The sequence below is a fragment of the Heloderma suspectum genome, chromosome 4 (assembly GCF_057233095.1).
Source record: "Heloderma suspectum isolate Gila_16-S chromosome 4, 16-S_ref, whole genome shotgun sequence".
NCBI lineage: Eukaryota > Metazoa > Chordata > Lepidosauria > Squamata > Helodermatidae > Heloderma > Heloderma suspectum.
Window position 1 is genome coordinate 276,788,478 of NC_139461.1, and position 20,906 is coordinate 276,809,383.

General features: G+C 43.9%; 1 protein-coding gene across 3 annotated transcripts in view; it reads left to right on the top strand.

Moving 5' to 3' along the window:
• The window catches only part of PPP1R16B (protein phosphatase 1 regulatory subunit 16B), a 141,141-nt gene that overhangs the window by 99,928 nt on the left and 20,307 nt on the right, over positions 1-20,906 (top strand). For all 3 annotated transcript variants that reach the window (XM_084853937.1, XM_084853936.1, XM_084853935.1), the window contains one exon: positions 18,571-18,641. In XM_084853937.1, coding sequence (XP_084710063.1) covers positions 18,571-18,641 — 71 coding nt within the window. The remainder of the gene's footprint in view (positions 1-18,570; positions 18,642-20,906) is intronic.

The window sequence follows — 20,906 nt, forward strand, 5'->3', positions numbered from 1 at the left end:
AAAGGGCTGACAGAGAGAGAGAGAAGGGGGTAACAAAAAGATTTAGAAGGGGTGACCTTTTAACTTTTGGCTCTGGCCCTGCCCACTACCAGCCTGCAGCCCCGATCAGAGTGGCCCCAAAGGAATGCAGTCCTCAACAGAAAAAAGATTCCCCATCCCTGAGCTAGATAGGCCATTGCTCTAGTATGGTACTGGGCAGCTTCCTAGGTTCCTAGCCAGCTTCTTTGTGTTCAGATGATGCAAGCATGAGGCATTTCCCCTTCTCTTTCATACAGGAGGGAATGCCTGTTTCTAAGATGGTGCTGTCTGTCTGCAGTTTCTATGAGTATTGGTTAAAAACATACTCAAAGACACTGCAGACAGTTGCTGATAGAAACTGGAGATTGGGGCTGGGTGAGGGTGAGGGGGCACTTTTTAGTCCATTAAAATATTCATCAAGTATTCCCATTGACTACAAGTTGCAGCCCTAAGAATTAGGTGCCTTAAATTAAAAGGTGCAATTAAAAGGAGGAAGGATGCAGGTAGAAGAAATGTACAACGAAAGTAAAACGGAGGTGGCCCAGTTTTAATTGTTCCCCCTTGCCCCCCGGTACGCTTTGCTGCTCCTCTCTTTGAGTTTTCTTTCCTCTGTTTGTTAATACTTCTCCTCCTTGCTCTTTCTCCTACTCTTTGTCCATTTCTCTCCACCTTCTCTTTTCTTTTTTCAAAAGCATATAAATCCTTAAACTAAAAAGGAAATAAGGTGATATCGCTGGCACGATCCACTCCAGGTCAGGGCTGAACCCATACCGATCAGAATTCAGTGATCTGTAGCCTCTGGCCACATGTTAAGTGGTACCGTTAATATGCATACGCAACACTTTGGGAAACAGGGCTAGGGCATGATAAGTTTCTTCATCAGGCTCTTTAAGCCTGGGGCATTGAACCTCTTCCAGACCAAGGGCCAAATTCAATTTCAGAGAGGCTCTTGGGGGCTGCATTCCAGTGGTGGGCAGCAGGGCTGAAGGCAAAAGACAGGACCAAGATATTAAACATAGCAGTATATTTTAGCTTTATTATTATGTATCTCATTTCATTTCTACATTGACCAATAGCTGAAGCACTCTGGGTGGTTCACATCAATTCACAAAATCACAAACCACAGATGCAAGATAATAAAATACAGCATACAGATTCCATATACAAAGTTGAAAACAATTTAAACAGCTAAAAACAATTTCAATAAAATACTAGACTGGTTAAAGACAGCAGACATAAATGCCCCATCATATGCCATTAAATGTCTAGGAGTAGGGCAATATTAGCCTGGTGCTGAAAAGATTACAGTGTTGGTGCCAGGCAAGCCTCAGTGGGAAATCATTCCATAATTGGGGGCCCACCACTGAAGGTGCTCTCACTTCTTGCCACCTTCTGAGCCTCTCTTAGATGTGGCACTTGGTGGAAGGCCTCAGATGTTGACTGTAGTACTTGAGTAAGTTCAGTTTGGGAGAAGCACTCCATCAGGTATTGCGGCCCTGAGCCATGTAAGGCTTTATAGGTTAAACCTAACACCTTGCATTGGCTCAGAAATATACAGGCAGCTAATGCGAGTGGGTCAGAATTGGTGTTATATGCTCAGACCTTCTGGTCCTAGTTATTAATCTGGCTGCTGCATTTAGTACAAGCTGCAGCTTCTGAACAGTCTTCAAGGGCAGCCCCACATAGACCACATTGCAGTAATCTAACTTGGGGGGTTACCAGAGTATAGATTACTGAAACCAAATTAACCCTGTCCAGATAGGGATGTAGGTGGGCCACCAGCTGAAGTGGGTAGAAGGAACTCTGTGCCACTGAGTCTACCTGAGCCAATTTAAAGCTCTTACTGTGAGTGATTAAGTCCTAGGAGAGGCATTTCCACCTTTTAAAATGGGGAGGAGGGATGTGCAAAAGCCTAGAAAGAACCAAATCATTGGTACTTGGGGAGGAGGCATCTGAGGAACCACAGAGGGCCAGATTGAGACACTAGGTGGGCTGTATTTAGGCCACAGGTCAGGTTGAACACCCCTACTCAAAGCATTGTGACCCAATGTTAAAGCCTGCACACAGATGAAAGTCTGAAATGTAAACAAAAGGTCAACAGAGTGAGCATATTGTAGGAGCGCTGACTCAGGACCAAGCAGTAATCTGAAAGCAAAGAGGCTTTGTCAAGCAATATTCATGAAAATGAAACAGAGATTTTGTGGAATGAAGTAACAGTCTATCAGTTTATCTTAGCTGTGTGAAATTTCCTCTTTCACATGGCAAGAAACAGATGGTTCCCTGGAGGCCCAGATCCTTTCACAGCGATACCATATTGTGTAGTGCGCATAACAGATGAGCAAGGCTGTGCATTATAGGCATGAGATATTCCCTGTAGACTTTGAACTCTGGGTACTGAGGAATCTTTCTTTAGTGTCTGGATTCATAGCTCAGCAGGTAAGAATGGCCATATACCATGGAGTTAGTGATAAACAAGCTATGTTCAGACTAGAGGCAGCTATTTGGGTATTGCCAGACCTGAAGAGTGAATGGATGCTTTCAGAGGTAAGAGGAATATCCCAGATGGACTGGAACAAACTGCAACTATATATCATGGTACACTATCCTTTTAAGTAGTTATCTGTGCAAAACTAATCAGTCAAATTTAACTAGAAAAAATGCCAACTAGTGAAATAGAAGTAATCCCTAAACTTCTGCAAATAGCATGCAAAATTGCCTGAGCCGTTGCTTGAGGAAATTGGTTCAGTTGTCCCTGAAGAACAGTCATTACAAGCACAAACTACCTTGAGCCTCAGGCTTTTGAGCTCCCCCCCATCTCTCACATGCTCAGATTAGAAGCTTCCATTCCTGGTTTGTAGCAGACCATCATTTTTCCATTTTGCCCAAACCTGGCAAACTGTGGTTTTCACTATTTCTCCACAAACCAGGATCAGAAACCACGGTTTGATACCTGTTTGCAGGCAAGCTTTAGTTTGCAAAAAACGTGTTTTGCTGCTTTTGGATGAACTGGTAAATCACTGTTTGCTGCAGAGCAAATGTGGAAGCTTCAGATCCCTACATATGAAGGGGCAGAGCAGAGCACATAAACCCATGGCTTGAGGCTGCTTGTGCTTGTAATGCTCAATCTTGGCTGGTGTAAAAAATAAAACAAAAATTAAATGTATCTCTACCCCCACCACACACAAACTTATGTTTTGTCTAAACAGCTCCACGAAATAAAAGCGCTCTCCTTGTCTTGTGAATATCAGCACTCTACTTTTGTTTTTTTGAGTTTTCATTAGATAAGGTTCCATGTTCCAATTTAAAAGCAAACACTGTAAATGGTTCTTCAGATCAGTGGTGCAGCTAGGGGCCTGCAACCCAGGACCCCCCTCAATTGACCACCCAGAGATTGGCAGGTGATGGGGCTTTGGCAAACAGGTCCAAGGCCAGCAACTGGGCTGGCATAGGCATGCCAGGGCCTATCAGGGCTGACACTGCTCTTTTTAAAAAAAACACACAAAACATTTTATAGGTGAGGGTGGGGGGCCTGGCGTGTACATGGCTACAGATGCTAATTCTGTTATTTTTACTTTAAATATGTATTATCCCTTTCTAAAAGAAAACTGTTATTATTTCCAAGTAAATGTGTTTAATGTCAACGCAGCAGAAGCAAACTCCGGTTTACTCTTGTAGTCATGATGATGCTCTGGTTTAAGTGATTTTGAAGCGCAAAACTGCACATACTCAGAGTATTTCTCTCTTTCTCTCTCTCTTTTTGTGAGGGCTGGTAAATACAGGGGAGAATAGACAAATGTTAGTTGCTTGCTTCACAGCTAAAGTAATGCACATGACCATCTAAAGGGCCCCCACCCCCGTAAGACTATTTAAGTCCAGGGTCTAAAATTACCTTGCTGCTTGTGCCACTACTCATGATTCTCCCCCCCGCCCCAATACACACTTATGTGTGGAGTGGGGAGCGGGGCTGTTCCTGTTACCTGTCAGTCTTGCAGAGAATGTTCTCTGGCTCCATTCCCAACATCCATGCATTTGGTGGTGGGACCAACCCGTGTGCTGATGTCAGTGATGGGGTCGGTGGGTGCTGGCCCCCTCCCTCCTCCAAATATTTGGTATGTGCATGACAGAGGAACATCTGCACAGGGCTTAAATGGCCATGTGTTTGAGGTCCAACAAATAGGTTTCAGGTATCTAGTCTAGGCACTCACACCGGAATAGCAATTCTAGCATTGTCAAACTTTGATCATAGCTACAGTTCAAACTCATTTTGGTTTAAATGTCTTGACTTCTCCCAAAGAGTTCTGGAAACTATAATGCCCAGAACTTTCCATTTTCTGCTACATTTCCCAAGGTTTCCTGGGAAAAGGGGAATAACTATTAAAGTGGTGTGAGGCTGGAGTAGATTTTGCAGTTCTTTGCACATTCAAAGTCCTTTTGCTATACTGCTGATATCTTGCCAGAGCATTGTTGCAGGACCTTGGCTGACTGTTCTGAGGTGCAGCAGGAAACCAAAACACTCCCATTGCCAAGCCAGCAGGAACACAATCCCACCTACGCTTGGCCATTCATAGTATCATATCCGTCAACCAGAAACTGGCCTAAATTGGCTCTGAACTTTACAGGGTCTCCTGAGTGCCCCTGGCTTTGGAACTGAGTTAATCTTGTGCAGTGCCATAAAATATCAGATGGATTACAGCAGACTGAAAGCTTCCCCATGGTTAACAACCTGTATTTCAGAAATGTTTAAACCAGTTTCTGTGGGCCAAATCTTGTAACTTTTTTTTTCTAAAGTCATGGCCATGCATTCCTTTGTCTAAGGGGGCAGGGGTGCACTGAGCCAATTATTTTTCTGAAGCAATGGAAACAGCTTCCTCAATAAACCTGGTATTAATTTTTCTTTCCTGGTAGCTTCCTAATCTATTCCAGGAAAGCAGCTGTAGTGCAGGGATTTGGGGAAGATGGGACTAGGGGAGGGGGGACCCATGTGATTATTTGGTGTATCTAATCCATACAAGCACAAAGCTGTGATTGTATTTATTTATTTATCTATCTATCACATGTATATCCCACCTTTTTTTCCTCTTGCAAGGAACCCAAGGCGGCTTATGTGGTCCCCCTGCTCTCCATTTTATCTTCACAATAACCTTGTGAGGTAGGTTAGGCTGAGAGTCTGACTGGCCCAAAATCATGGCCAAGTAGGAACTAGAACCTGGATCTCCTGAGTCCCAGTCTGACCACTACACCACACCTCTGCCACCGTCTGTGTGTGTGTGTGGGGGGGAGAGTGTGGCTTTATTTATTTTTTAATCTTTTTGTTTGCAACACAAAAACAACAAAAGCGAAGTGGGGGAAATGATATCATAAAACATATTAATATACAGTAATGATTAACATCATTCTTGATATAGAAAGAAAAAGAGAAGGGAAAAAACACAAGACGAAAAGAAGTATCAAACACTTCCATTTCACACACACACACACACACACACACATATATATATGTATGTATATATGTGTGTGTGTGTGTGTATATATATATATATACACACACACACACACACACACACACATTGATGTAAGCAGTCCATATATCTAAATAGGCATCCATACAACTTTGACAGTTGTAGGAGATACACTCAAATGCAGCAAGAACAGTGAGATCTTCAGTTCATTGAGTGATAGGTGGTGGGTGTTTTTCCTTCCAAGCTTGGACTATAAGTCCCTTTGCAACTGAAAGGGCTCTCAGTATCCACTTTTGCTGTCCATCTGCTAATCTCCATATCAGAGGGATGTAGTTGTGAACTGGCTTTTGAACACAGCTCTCCCATTATAAGCCAGCACCTTATGGAAAATAGAACAGAGAAAGAAGGTGAATAGAGAATTTTTAGCCCTTGCTGATGACCGTTGGCCATCTAGACCTCAGTGTCATACAATGAAATGTATCTGCAGTAGATTCAGAACAGACAATAGGAAGTATTATTTCATGCAATTTATAGTTAATATGGAATTCTCTTCCACAGGATGACTTTTAGATGACTTTTTATAAACAGATCAGGGAAGGGTAACCCAATGCCCTCCAAATGTTTTTGATTATAACTCCCATAATTCCTGCCCATTGGCCATGCTGGCTCAGGTTGATGGGAGTTGTTAACAGTCCAAAATACCTGGAGGGCACCAGGTTGCTTAGCCTTGGGTTAGAAACATTCATGGAAGATAGACCTACCAGTGGCTCTTAGCCATGATAGTTACATGGGATGTCATGTTCAGAGGCAATATACCTCTGAATACAGATGATGGGAACAAACAGTAAGAGATGTCTGTTGCCTTAACACCCTGTTTGTAGGTTTGCCAGATAAAACTACCTTGTCACTGTTGGAAATGAGATGCTGGGCTAGATGGATCTATGGTCCAATCCAGCAGGGCTCTGCTTATGTTTGTATGACTTTTGGTATACGTGGATACTGTACTTATCCCAGGCTTAAATACCATGCAGTGGAGGAAAGAACAGAACTGGCAAGATTAGTTTGTTCTTAAATTTATTATTACGTAAGGGGGTGGGGGGGAGAACTGGCAAGATTTAATCTCCACAAAGGAACATGACCATATCACTGGAGCCAACTGATAATAGATCCCCAGGTCATGAGTACACAATGGCTTTTAAATGAGCCAGATTGAATTAAGCGTCCTAATGGAAATCACATCCAAAGTAAATAAGAAGAAAACCAGAGCCACGGCTGAGTGACGCATCTATCAGTCAGTTCTTATTAGAATGGCAGGAAGGTGTGGTCAGCCAGCAAGAGAAGTATAAACATAAATTTGGATATGCTGACTGGGTTGCACATTGGATTTTGTGAGAAGCAAGATAACTGCATTTGCCATAGGTACTGGTTACATTCTGTCCTCCCAACTGATTTTTTTGTTGGGATGGGAAAAGTAGGGAGAAGAAAAGAGAAACAAATCATAATGATAAGTATATAAGAATATCATGCCATCTGATGTAAATGCTATTGAATATTTGAAGATTCCTCTTAAAGAAGAAACACATTTCTGGAAGAAAAACACTACCATTTTTAGGTGTACACCTAAGATGTTTTAAGTACAGCTGAGCCAAAATGATGCACATTTCAGTTTTTGGCTTGAAATGCGCATGCTCAATAATGGAGAACATCTAAGCCAGGAGTAGGCAACTTGTTGCTTTTCAGATGTTGTTGGGCTGGAAAGCTCATCATTCTTCACCATTGGCCAATGCTGACTAGGGCTGATGAAAGTTGTACTCCAACAACATATGGAGGGCCAGAAGTTGCCCACTTGCAAATCACACAGAAATCATACGAAATTCAGAAGTGTTTCTGTGTTTTTCATCTATGTCCTGGACTTTGATCATGTCTGTAACTATGATTTGAAAGTTCTTGCATTATGCTTTCCTGCTGCATTGGTGTGTTCTGTGGAAGGAGTAGGCTCCTCATATGTACAAGAAAATCCTATGTGAGTCAGCTAGTAGTTATGCAAATTACGTTATGCCCATGCAGGCAAGGTCTCCACATATAGAGCTAATATGAAGGGAGATTACAGCCACACCTTCTGGCCCTTCCCAGAATATCACTGTGCATGGCTGATTTGACCTCTGTGCATTCCAAGATGGCAGACAAAGAGGAACCAAGGGATTTGGCCACTCAGGCTTTGGTGGCTAATGTTATTTATTGATTGTGGTGAGGATGTTTTTCCCCTCCCCTCCCCACCTCTTTGCTGCCCCTGTTAGTTGTACATAATGGTAATTAGTTTTAAGGGCTGTTTTAATTACTTTTATTTATTAAATTTTATTTATTTATTAAATTTATTAATCGTCCATCTGGCTGGTCACCCCGCCACTCTGGGCAATGTACAAAGTATATAATAAAACAGTTTAAAACAATAAAATTCTACAGAAAAAAAGATTTCTAAAATACCCTAACCCATCCCAAATGCCTGCTTGAACAACCACATTTTTAATGCGAGGCGGAAGCTCATTAAAGAGGGGGCATGACGGAGTTCCCTAGGGAGAGAGTTCCACAGAGTGGGGGCCACCACAGAGAAGGCCCTCTCCCTCGTCCCCACCAGTCTAGCTGTAGCTGATGGGACAGAGAGAAGGCCATCCGAGGCTGATCTTGTTAAGTGGCCTGTCTGGTGTTGCTGGAGGCGCTCCTTAAGGTAGGCTGGGCCAGAACCATATAGGGTTTTAAAGGTCAAAACCAACACCTTGAATTTGGCCCGGAAAACAAATGGTAACCAGTGCAACTCCTTCAGCACTGGAGTGATGTGATCTCGCCAGCGGCTACCTTTAATCAGGCGGGCCGCCGTGTTCTGCACCAGCTGCAGCTTCCAAACCATCTTCAAGGGTAACCCCACGTAGAACTGTATCCACAGCGCATGGAATAACACTCCTAATCCTATCAATTTTATCTGCGAAGTGCCTTGCCAAGTCCTCACAGGAGGCCTTAGATGCTCCAGTGGTTCCGGAGCCACTGGACCGACCAGGCTTTGGACCACTTGGAACAGCCTCCTGGGACAGCACTCTGCAGACGTGATAGAGGCAGCATAATAATCCTTTTTTTGCTGCCTTCACCACCACGTGATAGGCTGAAGATACAGCTCTAGCCTGTGTCTGATCGCCTTTGGAGCGAGACTTCTCCCACCGGCGCTCTAGCTGTCTCACCTCCTGTTTTAGAGCTCGTAACTGCGGATTGAACCATGGTGCAGTCTGAGCCCTGTTCAGGGGGAGAGGGCGTTTTGGAGCCACCCGATCTAATGCCCCAGTGATTGCGTTCCAGCCACCCACCAGGGTCTCGACCGAGTGGCTGTTGGCATGCTCCAGAGAATCCCCAAGCACGTTCAGGAATCCATTTGGATCCATAAGACGCCTGGGGCGGACCATTTTAATGGGTCCTCCACCCCCGAGGAGGGGTTGTGGAACCTAGAAGTCTAACGTCACCAGATAGTGATCTGACCATGATATACCCCCGACTTCCAGATCACTCCCCGCTTCTCCAGAAACAAACACAAGGTCTACTGCATGACCGGCTACATGGGTGGGCCCAGCTGGAATATGGTGCAGCTCCCAGGAAGCCATGGTCTCCATGAAGTCCCGAGGTGCTCCTGTGAGGATGGCCTCTGAATATACGTTGAAGTCCCCCAACACCAATAAGTTAGGGGACTGCACACGCACATCAGAGACCACCTCAAGCACCTCGGCCAGGGAGTCAGTCGTGCAGCAGGGTGGACGGTACATGAGCAGAATCCCCAGACTGCCCTTTGGGCCCAACCTCCAGTACATACACTCAGCAACCTTGATCTCCCGGAGAGGGGGTCTGGTGAAGACCAAGGACTCTAGGTAGATAACAGCCACTCCCCCTCCCCGATCCCCAGCCCTTGGCTGCTGTGCATACGAAAACCCGGCTGGGCACATGGCTGCCAGAGTTGGAGCAGCAGCCTCAGCCAGCCAGGTCTCTGTAATACATGCCAGGTCTGCACCCTCATCCAGGATCATGTCATGGATGAGGGAGGTTTTCTGGGTAACAGACCTGGCATTGCAGAGCAGCAAACGAAGGCCAGAAGGTGGAGTCACACCTCCCCCAGCCATCCTTTGGTTCTAGACAGGCCCGGAACAGGGGACAGATATTACACATCTCCCCCTTGTTCCCCTTACCTGGCGTGGCCTGCCCCTAGCGCCCCGCCAGCACCTGCCGCCAAGCCTCGGTATGTTCTGGCCTCCAACACTCCTCCCACTGCCTCTGTCAGGTGGACACATGCCCCCTCGCTCCCTCCTATCAGGAGGCTACCCACCCCTAAAACACAACAGAATCCCCCCAAAATTAAAAAAAACCCAATTTAAAAAATCCCCTTTAAAAATACTGCTAGGCAGGAGTCCATGATAATGATAGTGGTGGAGGCGGCGGCACAGCAGTAGGCACTCCTCTTCCCTAGTGGTGGTGGCTTCTCCTGCAGGCCCTGACTCTCCCAGGCCACATCAGCCAGCCAGCTTATGTAGCCCCTCCAGGAAGGGGCAGGTGGAAGCAGCACAGCTGGTTCGGTACCTGGGGGCCTGGTCCTGCAGGGACTGGTGGTCTGCCAGGCAGAAGTCTGCAGGGAAGGCCTGGTGTTGGTGGCGGGAGCAGCCGCAGCAGGCCCAGCAGCAGGCACGCCTCTTCCCCAGTGGTTGCAGCTTCTCCTGCAGGCCCTGGCTCTACTTTTTAATTGGGATGCTGTTAACCAACTTGGATCCCACTTTACAGCAGAAATATTTTAAATAAAGGGATGGAATACAATTACAAAATATAAATTAACTCATATTCAGCAGTTCACAGTGTATGCACAGTGATCAGGCAGACGAAATGGAATAAAACCTAAATCTTAACATCTTAGTTACCAGTGTCCTCATTGGAACACACAGTGCTGGCTACTTTTTTTCCTTCTCAATATGATAAATGGGTTGCCTGACTTGTCACTGTGAGTAGAAGCTGCAGTTTTTCATGCCACTACAAACTACCCCAATGCAAGGGGATGATGTATGTCAGCCCTGAGACTCTCTTATACCATGAGAGGGTTAAATCTACATGGAATCCTTGTCCCATTTAGAAAATTCACACTCAGCTGTGGATGTGTCTGGTGGTGAAAAGAAAATTCGATACTGTAAAGAACAATATTGTTTAGGAACCTGGAATGTCAGATCAATGAATCAAGGTAAGCTGGAGGTGGTCAAACATGAGATGGCAAGATTGAACATCGACATCTTGGGAATCAGCGAACTAAAATGGACAGGCATGGGCGAATTTAATTCAGGTGACCATCATATCTACTACTGTGGGCAAGAATCCCTTAGAAGAAACGGAGTAGCACTCATAGTCAACAAAAGGGTGGGAAAAGCAGTACTGGGGTACAATCTTAAAAACGATAGAATAATCTCAGTACGAATCCAAGGCAAACCATTCAACATCACAGTAATTCAAGTCTGTGCCCCAACCACTGAGGCCGAAGAAGCTGAGGTTGATTGGTACTATGAAGACCTACAACACCTTCTAGAACTAACATCAAAAAAAGATGTCCTCTTCATCATAGGGGATTGGAATGCTAAAGTAGGAAGTCAAGAAATCACTGGGATAACAGGCAGGCATGGCCTTGGTGTACAAAATGAAGCAGGACAAAAGCTAATAGAGTTTTGCCAAGAGAACACGCTGATCATAGCAAACACTCTTTTCCAACAGCACAAGAGGCGACTCTACACATGGACATCACCAGATGGTCAATATCAAAATCAGATTGATTATGTCCTTTGCAGCCAAAGATGGAGAAGCTCTATACAGTCAGTCAAAACAAGACCTGGAGCTGACTGTGGCTCAGATTATGAGCTTCTTGTTGCAAAATTTCGGCTTAAATTGAAGAATGTTGGGAAAACCACTAAACCATTCAGGCATGACCTAAACCATATCCCTTATGAATATAAGTGGAGGTAAGGAATAGATTTCAGGGATTAGACCTGATAGACAGAGTGCCTGAGGAACTATGGACGGAGGTCCGTAACATTGTTCAGGAGGCAGCAACGGAATCCATCCCAAAGAAAAAGAAGTGCAAGAAAGCCAAGTGGCTGTCTGATGAGGCTTTACAAGTAGCTCACGAAAGAAGGGAAGCGAAAAGCAAGGGAGAAAGGGGAAGATATATCCAACTGAATGCAGAGTTCCAGAGAATTGCAAGGAGAGACAAGAAGGCCTTTTTAAATGAACAATGCAAATAAATAGAGGAAAACAACAGAATGGGAAAGACTAGAGATCTCTTCAAGAAAATCGGAAATCTCAAGGGAACGTTTTGTGCAAAGACGGGCATGATAAAGGACAAAGAAGGCAGGGACCTAACAGAAGCAGATGAGATTAAGAAGAGGTGGAAAGAATACACAGAAGAACTATACAGGAAAGATCTGAATGTCCCTGATAGCCAGGAGAGTACGGTCACTGAACTTGAGCCGGACATCCTAGAGAGTGAAGTCAAGTGGGCCTTAGAAAGCATTAGTAACAACAAAGCTAGCGGACATGACAGTCTTCCAGCCGAGCTATTTAAAATCCTAAAAGATGATGCTGTTAAAGTGCTGCATTCAATATGCCAACAAATCTGGAACACTCAACAATGGCCGCAAGACTGGAAAAGGTCAGTTTACATTCCAATTCCAAAGAAGGGCAACGCCAAAGAGTGTTCAAACTACCACACAATTGCGCTCATTTCACATGCCAGCAAGGTGATGCTCAAAATCCTACAAGCTAGGCTTCAGCAGTATGCAAACCGAGAACTACTGGAAGTACAAGCGGGGTTTCGAAGAGGCAGAGGAACTAGAGATCAAATCGCCAACTTTCGCTGGATCATGGAGAAAGCAAGAGAATTCCAGAAAAATGTCTATTTCTGCTTCATTGACTACGCTAAAGCCTTTGATTGTGTGGATCACAACAAACTGTGGCAAATTCTTAAAGTGATGGGAGTACCAGACCACCTTATCGGTCTCCTGAGAAACCTGTACGAGGGTCAAGAAGCAACAGTGAGAACCAGACATGGAACAACCGATTGGTTCAAAATTGGGAAAGGAGTACGACAAGGCTGCATATTGTCACCCTGCTTATTTAACTTATATGCAGAGTACATCATGAGAAATGCCGGGTTGGATGAATCACAGGTCGGAGTTAAGATTGCTGGGAGAATTATCAAGAACCTCCAATATGCAGACGATACTACCCTAATGGCAGAAAGCGAAGAGGATCTAAAGAGCCTCTTGTTGAGGGTGAAAGAGGAGAGTGCAAAAGCTGGTTTGAAACTCAACATTTAAAAAACTAAGATCATGGCATCTGGCCCCGTCACTTCCTGGCATATAGAAGGGGAAGAAATGGAAGCAGTGACAGATTTTACTTTCCTGGGCTCCAAGATCACTGCAGATGGTGACTGTAGCCATGAAATTAAAAGACGCTTGCTCCTTGGGAGGAAAGCTATGGCAAACCTAGACAGCATAGTAAGAAGCAGAGACATCACCTTGCCGATAAAGGTCCATCTAATCAAAGCTATGGTTTTCCCAGTAGTAATGTATGGCTGTGAGAGCTGGACTATAAGGAAGGCTGAGCGCCGAAGAATTGATGCTTTCGAACTGTGGTGCTGGAGAAGACTCTTACGAGTCCCCTGGACTGCAAGGAGGTCAAATCAGTCCATCCTAAAGGAAATCAACCCTGAGTGCTCATTGGAAGGACAGATACTGAAGCTGAAGCTCAAATATTTTGGCCACCTAATGCGAAGAGAAAACTCTCTGGAAAAGACCCTGATGCTGGGAAAGACTGAAGGCAAAAGGAGAAGGAGACGGCAGAGGATGAGATGGCTAGATAGTATCACCGATGCAATGAATATGAACTTGAGCACACTCCGGGAGGGAGCGCAGGACAGGAAGGCCTGGCGTGCTATGGTTCATGGGGTCACGAAGAGTCGGACACGACTGAACAACTGAACAACAACAACAACAATCGTCACAGAATAGTTAAGGAAAGACAGAACATTTGAGTGGGTGTTTGAAAACTCTGTGTTTCTAACACTTTTTATGCAAATCTACAGTCTGAACAGGAGATGGTAGGGAGCTAAAAATATGATAGTTGGTTTCAGTAGACTTCCTTGTAGGATCAATTATAGCCTTTTAAAAACAAAGATGAATGCCAATGTTTCTGCATGTACACGTTCATGCACACACACTATTAAACCCCAGTCATGTTCACCTTGTTTCTGCATGTGTACACAAGCATGCACGCACACTATAAACTATTTTAGCTTACTTGCTAGTTTGTGGAAGAAAAGAGATTCTGTACTTTAACATCAGAGTTATATTAAGTTAGATACATACCTTAAGAATCTGGTGTTCATGTACTGCAGTCTTGAAAATAAGGCTCATGAATAAACATCCTCTTCACCCCTGGGAGAATATTTAAGAGGCATTCCTACCTCATTCCACTGCAAATGTGTATATTAGGCTACAGTTCTCAGGGTTCCTAAGGGAAATACATAACAGTGAACCAATATTATGGACCAGTTCATATGGTCATTTTGATGTGATCATGGTAAGTGATGTTCTTTTGGTTTTGCAAATGATCAAACAAGCATTGAGATACCACCATCTTAGTCAACCCATGTTTTGAAAGTGTTGTGTTTTTTTACCAGAAGATCATGAACTGTGATCTTGACACATTTTTTGAACATTCACTGTGCCTAACAAAAACTAATTCCTAATGGCTTCAGATTGTCACCTGTACCCCCAGATCCAATTGGTTATATCAGGTCACCGTAGATATGGAGTATAGATGGAGCCTTTGAGTTTTGTGACTTTAATTTCTTTAGATCCTAGACAGAAGTTTATACCTGTCCTTTTAGGGGCCTGCCTGTAACTTGAAAGAACAGGTGAGAAAGAATTAGCTTTTGACAAGTGTATTTCCTCCTGTAATTTCTTGGAACCATCTTATGTTGTTCACCCTGATGTCCACAGCCTATAACCTTTTATGAGTGTCCATTATTCCCTTTAATGCTCTTAATTTTGTAGCCTACATTTTTCCTAATGTTTAAATATCCTCTGTCAGCATCATGCTGGTTTTAAAGTAGCACTAGCAATCTCAGCCCTTGGAGGGGAGAGGAAGTGATATTGATGATACTCTTGGCTGGTGCTTTCATTAGCTCAGGAACATTATGTTGGGATGAACAAAATGCTAGAAGCAGTACTTACCTTTACAAAATTTTGGGGATCCAAAAACAAACCATGTAGAACTGATTCATGACATTTACAGGCCAAACCTATGCAAGTTTCCTCGGAAATAAGTCCCAGTATGTTGAATGGGAATTACTCCATAGATAGCCCTCTTCAGGTGTTTTTCTTACCATGGTGAAATAACATGTGAAGACAGGAGCACTCCAGTCCCACGCCCCGCCATCATTGCTCTCGTACATGTGGAGGGTGACTGTCTGAAGCAGAGAGCCTCCTCTGTCTGTGGAGATCCTGCACGTGATTAAGAACCCTTATAAAGGTCCCTTCCAGCCCTACTATTCTATGATTCTATGAATCCTGGAAAATCAGGGAGTGATGACAGAGTGGGGTGGGGCTGAAGCACTCCTCACATGTTCTTTAAACATGATAAGAAGAACGCCTGAAGAGGGCTGATGTGTGCTTAGGATTGCAGCCTTAGTCACATAACAATAGTAGCCAGTCCTCACATTGCATACAAAGGCCTTGTACTATTCAGTGGTGGTTGAATTCTGGACCCTAAGAAGGGTCATATTTTTGAATGCCCCCACTTAAAAAGCTCCCTGTATGTAGGAATTGCCACAAGATGTGAGGACCACCAAATTGGATGGCTTCAAATTAGACAAATTCATGGAGGATAAGGCTATCAGTGGTACTAGTCATGACAAGTATATGTTATCTCTAGTATCAGAGGCAGTTTGCCTTTCAGTATGGTTGCTGGGGGACATGAGCAGGAAGATGTATGTCCTCCTTGTGGGCTTCCCATAGCCATCTGGTTGGCCACTGTCAGAGCAGAATGCTAGACTAGATAGGCCTTTGGTCTGATCCAGCCCAGCTCTTCTTATGTTTAGAGTAGTCTCTCTCCAGCATGCTAATTTATTTCATGCAGGCAGGTTTTGTTTTTTTTTAAGTGGGGGGCATTAAAAATGTAACCCTTTCACCAACAGTCGAAGTGGTATAGTCCATAATTCTGCTTCCTCAGTTTACAATGTGATTCTGTATACTAATAGCAAACTCATTCTTTGAGTGCTTATGTAGCTAAAATAGCACCACCCATCCATAAGAAGAGGTATTGATAGAGGTTTTCAGAAGTATAAAAAAAATCTTTAGAAATGGATCCTAAGCGGGAGGGGGCGAGGGGAACTGCAGAAATAGCCCAGTGAGGACTGAGCATGCTCAGTGGTCACAGAATGCCTAGTGTTTTGGGGGGAGTAGAGAATGGAACCCTTGGGGAGAAGGAGTTGGGGTACTTCTAGACAAGGCTTTTATCATGCCTTCACCCTGCCTAAGTCATGGAATTTTAGGGGGAATCCGGTCATTGTTATCTTCCACTCGTAGCCCTCCTGTGTTTTCCCACCACTCTTTTCTGTATTCTTGTTTACTGCAGAAAACCTGTTAAGGAAGAAAAGATAGAATAGCTGCATTAGCGCTAGGAGTCCGTTGCCTGGAAGCACCTATGGAATGGAGCATCTTTGTTGAAGGCATGGCTGGCTGGAACCCTGAATAGGAGCATTCCACACTGGAACATTTAGTTGCAGGTCCCAATTGCACTTTATATTGCATGGAACAGCTCTATTAAAGACTTGCCTTTGACATCCTTAAGGCTGCTGTTGTTATCATGCCAGAGAGGGATTTCTTTCATGTCCAAAGGTGGTTCTGAGATCAAGATCAACAATGGAACCAATTACCTAGGGAGGTGGTGGGCTCTCCCACACTGGAGGCATTCAAGATAAAGCTGGACAGCCACTTGTTAAGGATGCTTTGACTTGGACTCCTGCATTGAGCAAGGGGTTGGACTTGATGGTCTTATAGGCCCCTTCCCACCCTACTATTCTGTGATTCTATGATTAAATCAAAGCTTCACTAATATGTTGTTTTTAAATAAGGAAGGTGTTATTAAAAACTAAATGAAGAACCCTATGGGAGGGCCAAAAATAATACAACTTTAGCTGAAAGCTCATTAACTGTAACATCTCTGTGTTTCAGATATGTGAAATAATGTACCAACAAATATAAGTCAAGATTCTCTGAGCAGGTAGTTTAAAACGTAGCAACACACCCACCTTAGTTTGGTGCTGTCAATTAGAAATGTTTTAAATGCTCCATTTTCAGAAGAGGGCACCTTGTATTTCCTGTCAGTTAAACCACATCTGGACTGATAGGTCTCTTGCAAAAATGTGGATATTCTCCAGCTGGGAGCCCTCTTAAAATGATTTCCAGAAGGGGAGCTATGTTATTCTGTTGCAGCAGAAATAACTGAGAGTCTTGTAGCAGCTTAAGATGCTTACAAGGCTCTTTGCTGCTCTTAAAATGTTAAAAATGTTTGTACAGTTATCAGAACTAAATGAGAGATTGTGCTCTGCTTTTGTTTTACTACGTTTTAACGATGTTTTTCCATGCAGACATTTATGCTAACTGCACATCCAAATGCAGAGCAGCCTTTGCATTTGGAATGGGAATAATCTCCTGGAAGAAGGAAAATATTTCCATATAGCACCATATATTTTTCTGAGTTGGGGGAAAAGCTGCTCAGGCAACAGGGCTACTCATTGTAAAGTTGCAGTGACAGTCGCACACAAGGTTGTGGCTCCTTTTCCACGAAATGGAAAATACCAATTTTTGGACTTTTCTAAGGACCAGACTAGATGAGACAACTACATGATTCTAGCGCAGCCTCCTACAACCTGAAGCCCTCCAGATGGGTTGGACCACAACACAGCCATGCTGGCTAGGGCTTATGGGAGTTGTGAGCCAATGCATCTGTGGGGTGGGCGAGCATCCAATTGGGCAAGGCTTTTCTAACATGCCTAGTTTTATAAACTGAAATAGCCAACATGGAAAAGTCTGTGCAGGATTGGGACTGTGGGAGATGGGGAGGGAGGGTTTAACCCTTTCCACCACACTACGGTCCCATTGAAAATCACCTCTTGGAGCTGCTATTTGCACCAGGAGGGGAGCTTGTGCTATTGCCCCTACCTCTCCTCATTGTGGGTTTCCTGTTGGGAACTGGTTTGCCACTGTGTGAATGGGATGCTGGACTAGATGGACCCTTGGTCTGATCCAGCATGGCTGTTCTGATGGCTCACCGCCGCCACCCTCCAAACTGGTTCAGTTACATTCTTATGGGACATTGTCATCCTACTGTTTAGATTAATCAAATGCTCAAGAAAGAAAAGGTGCAGGATTGCTCCGTTTTATATGGGGGGGGGGGACATCTGGCAGCCAGGCCTACTCTGCCTGGCTCACAATTATCAGAGTGCCATTGCTCTAGACCAGGGCCACAATTCCCAGGACCAATGGTCATTGTGGATGGGAAGCCAACAAGTAGGACATGAATGTAATAGCATCATCCTGCCCATGTTCCCCAGCAACTGGTATACAAAGGCATGCTGACTGTGATACTGGAGGTAGTATTTAGTCACCTTGACTAGCAGCCATTGATAGCCTTCTCCTTCATGAATTTGTCTAATCCCCTTTTAAAGCCATCCAAGTTGGTGGCCGTCACCACATCTTGTGGTAGTGAATTCCGTCATTTAGCTATGCACTTTTGACTGTTCTTGAAGAAATGTGTGGATGCATGCGAAGTGGAAGGTCTTGGATTAAGATGGTTTTCATTCAGTTGGCATCAACCAGACTACATTGGCCTAAAATAAAACACATTTAGTTTATCTGGGTATCTTAGCCACAGAGATCCTAATTGTTGCCAGTTGTTTGTTCCATCTGAAGCTGAAAGCAGTGATGATATTTACTGAGAATATACTTTCCTATCTTGTCTCTTGCAGTCTGTTATTTATTGAACAACAACTTCAGTCCAGACCTGTGCAATGAAGATGGATTAACTGCACTGCATCAGGTAAGCATTCGGGAACGTTGAAATGTGACATCAGGCAGGGTCAGATGAAGGAAAATGTTTGCACAGCTGGTTTCTGTGCTGTTAGTGTAATGCTCTAGGAATAAACCAGAGCTGCAGAAACCATTAGTCTGCAACAGATTAACATGGCTACTACACTGGAGAACACATCCAGGATGAGTTTCTCAGTAATTGGAATAAATCAAGTTATCTGTTCCTCATTAGCTATTTGGAAAGTTGGTCACACCCTCATTGGTCTGGCCCCCTTTTGTAGTTCAGAATCTGCCAGAAACAGAAATAGTGGCCTTCTCCCTCCCCACCCCCACCAAAAATAATGTAACTGTCTTTTCCGCCATCTGTGGCTCATAGGTTTAGATCAGGGGTGCACAACCTGCAGCCTGAGGGCCATATGCAGTCCCCCAAAGCCTTTACTGCAGCTCCCAAGGATGCCCTGACCACATACCACCACCAAATTCCCCCTGCCAATTTCCCTGGTGCCTCTTCTTTCCATGCTTTCCCCTAGAACTAGCAGTGAGGAAAGAGTGATCTGTATCAGCATTGCTGGGGATGTGTGTGTGTGTTTGCGTATGTGTGTATGCATGTGTGGCCCCCAGCGCCCAAGCTGGCATCACGTGAAGCAAGGTTGTGCACACCTGGTTTAGATGGATGATTTAAACTGGGAAATGGTGTGAGGGCTAAGCCTCCCTCCTGCTAATCCAGATCCCCTCACCCATCCACAACTACTTTTAATCATTTTTTGTGAACCGCCCAGAGAGCTTCGGCTATTTGTATAGAATACTGGTATATTGATATAGAAATGAAATAAATAAAAAATAAAATCAAAATCAAATCAAATAAAAAAAGAAGAGATCAGTCATGTCTAGTTCAGCCCTGAGACTTTGGCGAGCACCCTTGCCAGTCAGTATAGAAAATACTGGGCTTATGTCAATAGGTGGCAACATACTATATTTTCAGTCAGCTGTGCTGGTGAGTGGAAGCATAAGCAGAAGACTTCTGGAACTGTATATACTATGTGTGTATTTCTGATTCCACACACACACACATACACACACACAAATAAGCAGTGGGTTGATGATATGCAGGACAAGTGCACATTAGAAGGTTGGTAACTCACACTGACATGCTTTTGAATGGGCTCTTACATGGGGACAAAACAAGGCCGAATTCAGTATCTTGCCTATCTTTCCTCAACATTCTGAAATCCAAAGGCTGTGGGACTTTTGGGACAGGAGGCGCCATCTGGAGTTCTTTTTTTTCTCGGCACCAAGGAGGTGGGCAGTAACAACAGAGGGAGGGTTGTTAAGCTGATTCTGAAGGCGGATAACCTCACCCAGAGTTCATTAATTCTCAGTCAGTGCTATAAATGTGACTGTTGATGGATCATAGCTGAAGCCCAGATCCTTCTGCAAGTTGTGTTCTTTTATTGGCACTGGATAGATGTTTACTTAAACATGCAAACTAGCTCTTAGAACGAGGAATTTTGTTGTCTCTGTGACAAAGGAATTTTTTTTGTGTGTGCAAAACCTGGGACCACTAAGATTATTGTGTTAAACACCATGCGTTTACTAGGTCATAAAGCGGTGTTCTTCGCTAGTAATGTAGCTTACTATATTTTTGAAGGTGGTACCGTTCTGCATTCACATTTCCATGAGCGAAAATAAGGGCATACAAGGATTACTTGACACTATTCTTGTGTTTAATGCAAAATCAATGGATACTATTGCGTGACATTGCCAGGTATCACCTATGCTGATATAAGAAAAATATCTGGATTCTAGATACCCGAGTTCAGACCTCCTTTTGTTGCTAGCATTTGACATTAGACTTTGGAAAAGCAAAATTTATTTTTTTTAATGAAAACATGTTTTCTTAGGAATCCCTAAGAATGGTGCTGAATTTCAAATCACTATGCAGTGCAAGGGTATTAGCTATGTTGATTCTGGCATAGCCTGGAAAAAATTGTGAAGCCCTCTCTGTGGCATTTTTAAAAAAATCTTGATGGGATTTATAGTACTAGTTTGGCTATGGTAGATCAAGAAGGTAAAGGAAGAACCAAAATGATTGCAAAAAGAAAATTTTAAGGGGGGGAAAGTAGAATGGAATGCCTAGACGGCTCTTATTTTCAGCTATCAGTTGTTGGTAATCTACAGTGCAAGTCCTGTTCCTACATGCCACTTGAGAAAGTAGCCATGTGGGCAAGTCCCTAAGATCTGGTGTGGTATAGTTGTTTAAGAGTTGGATTATGAT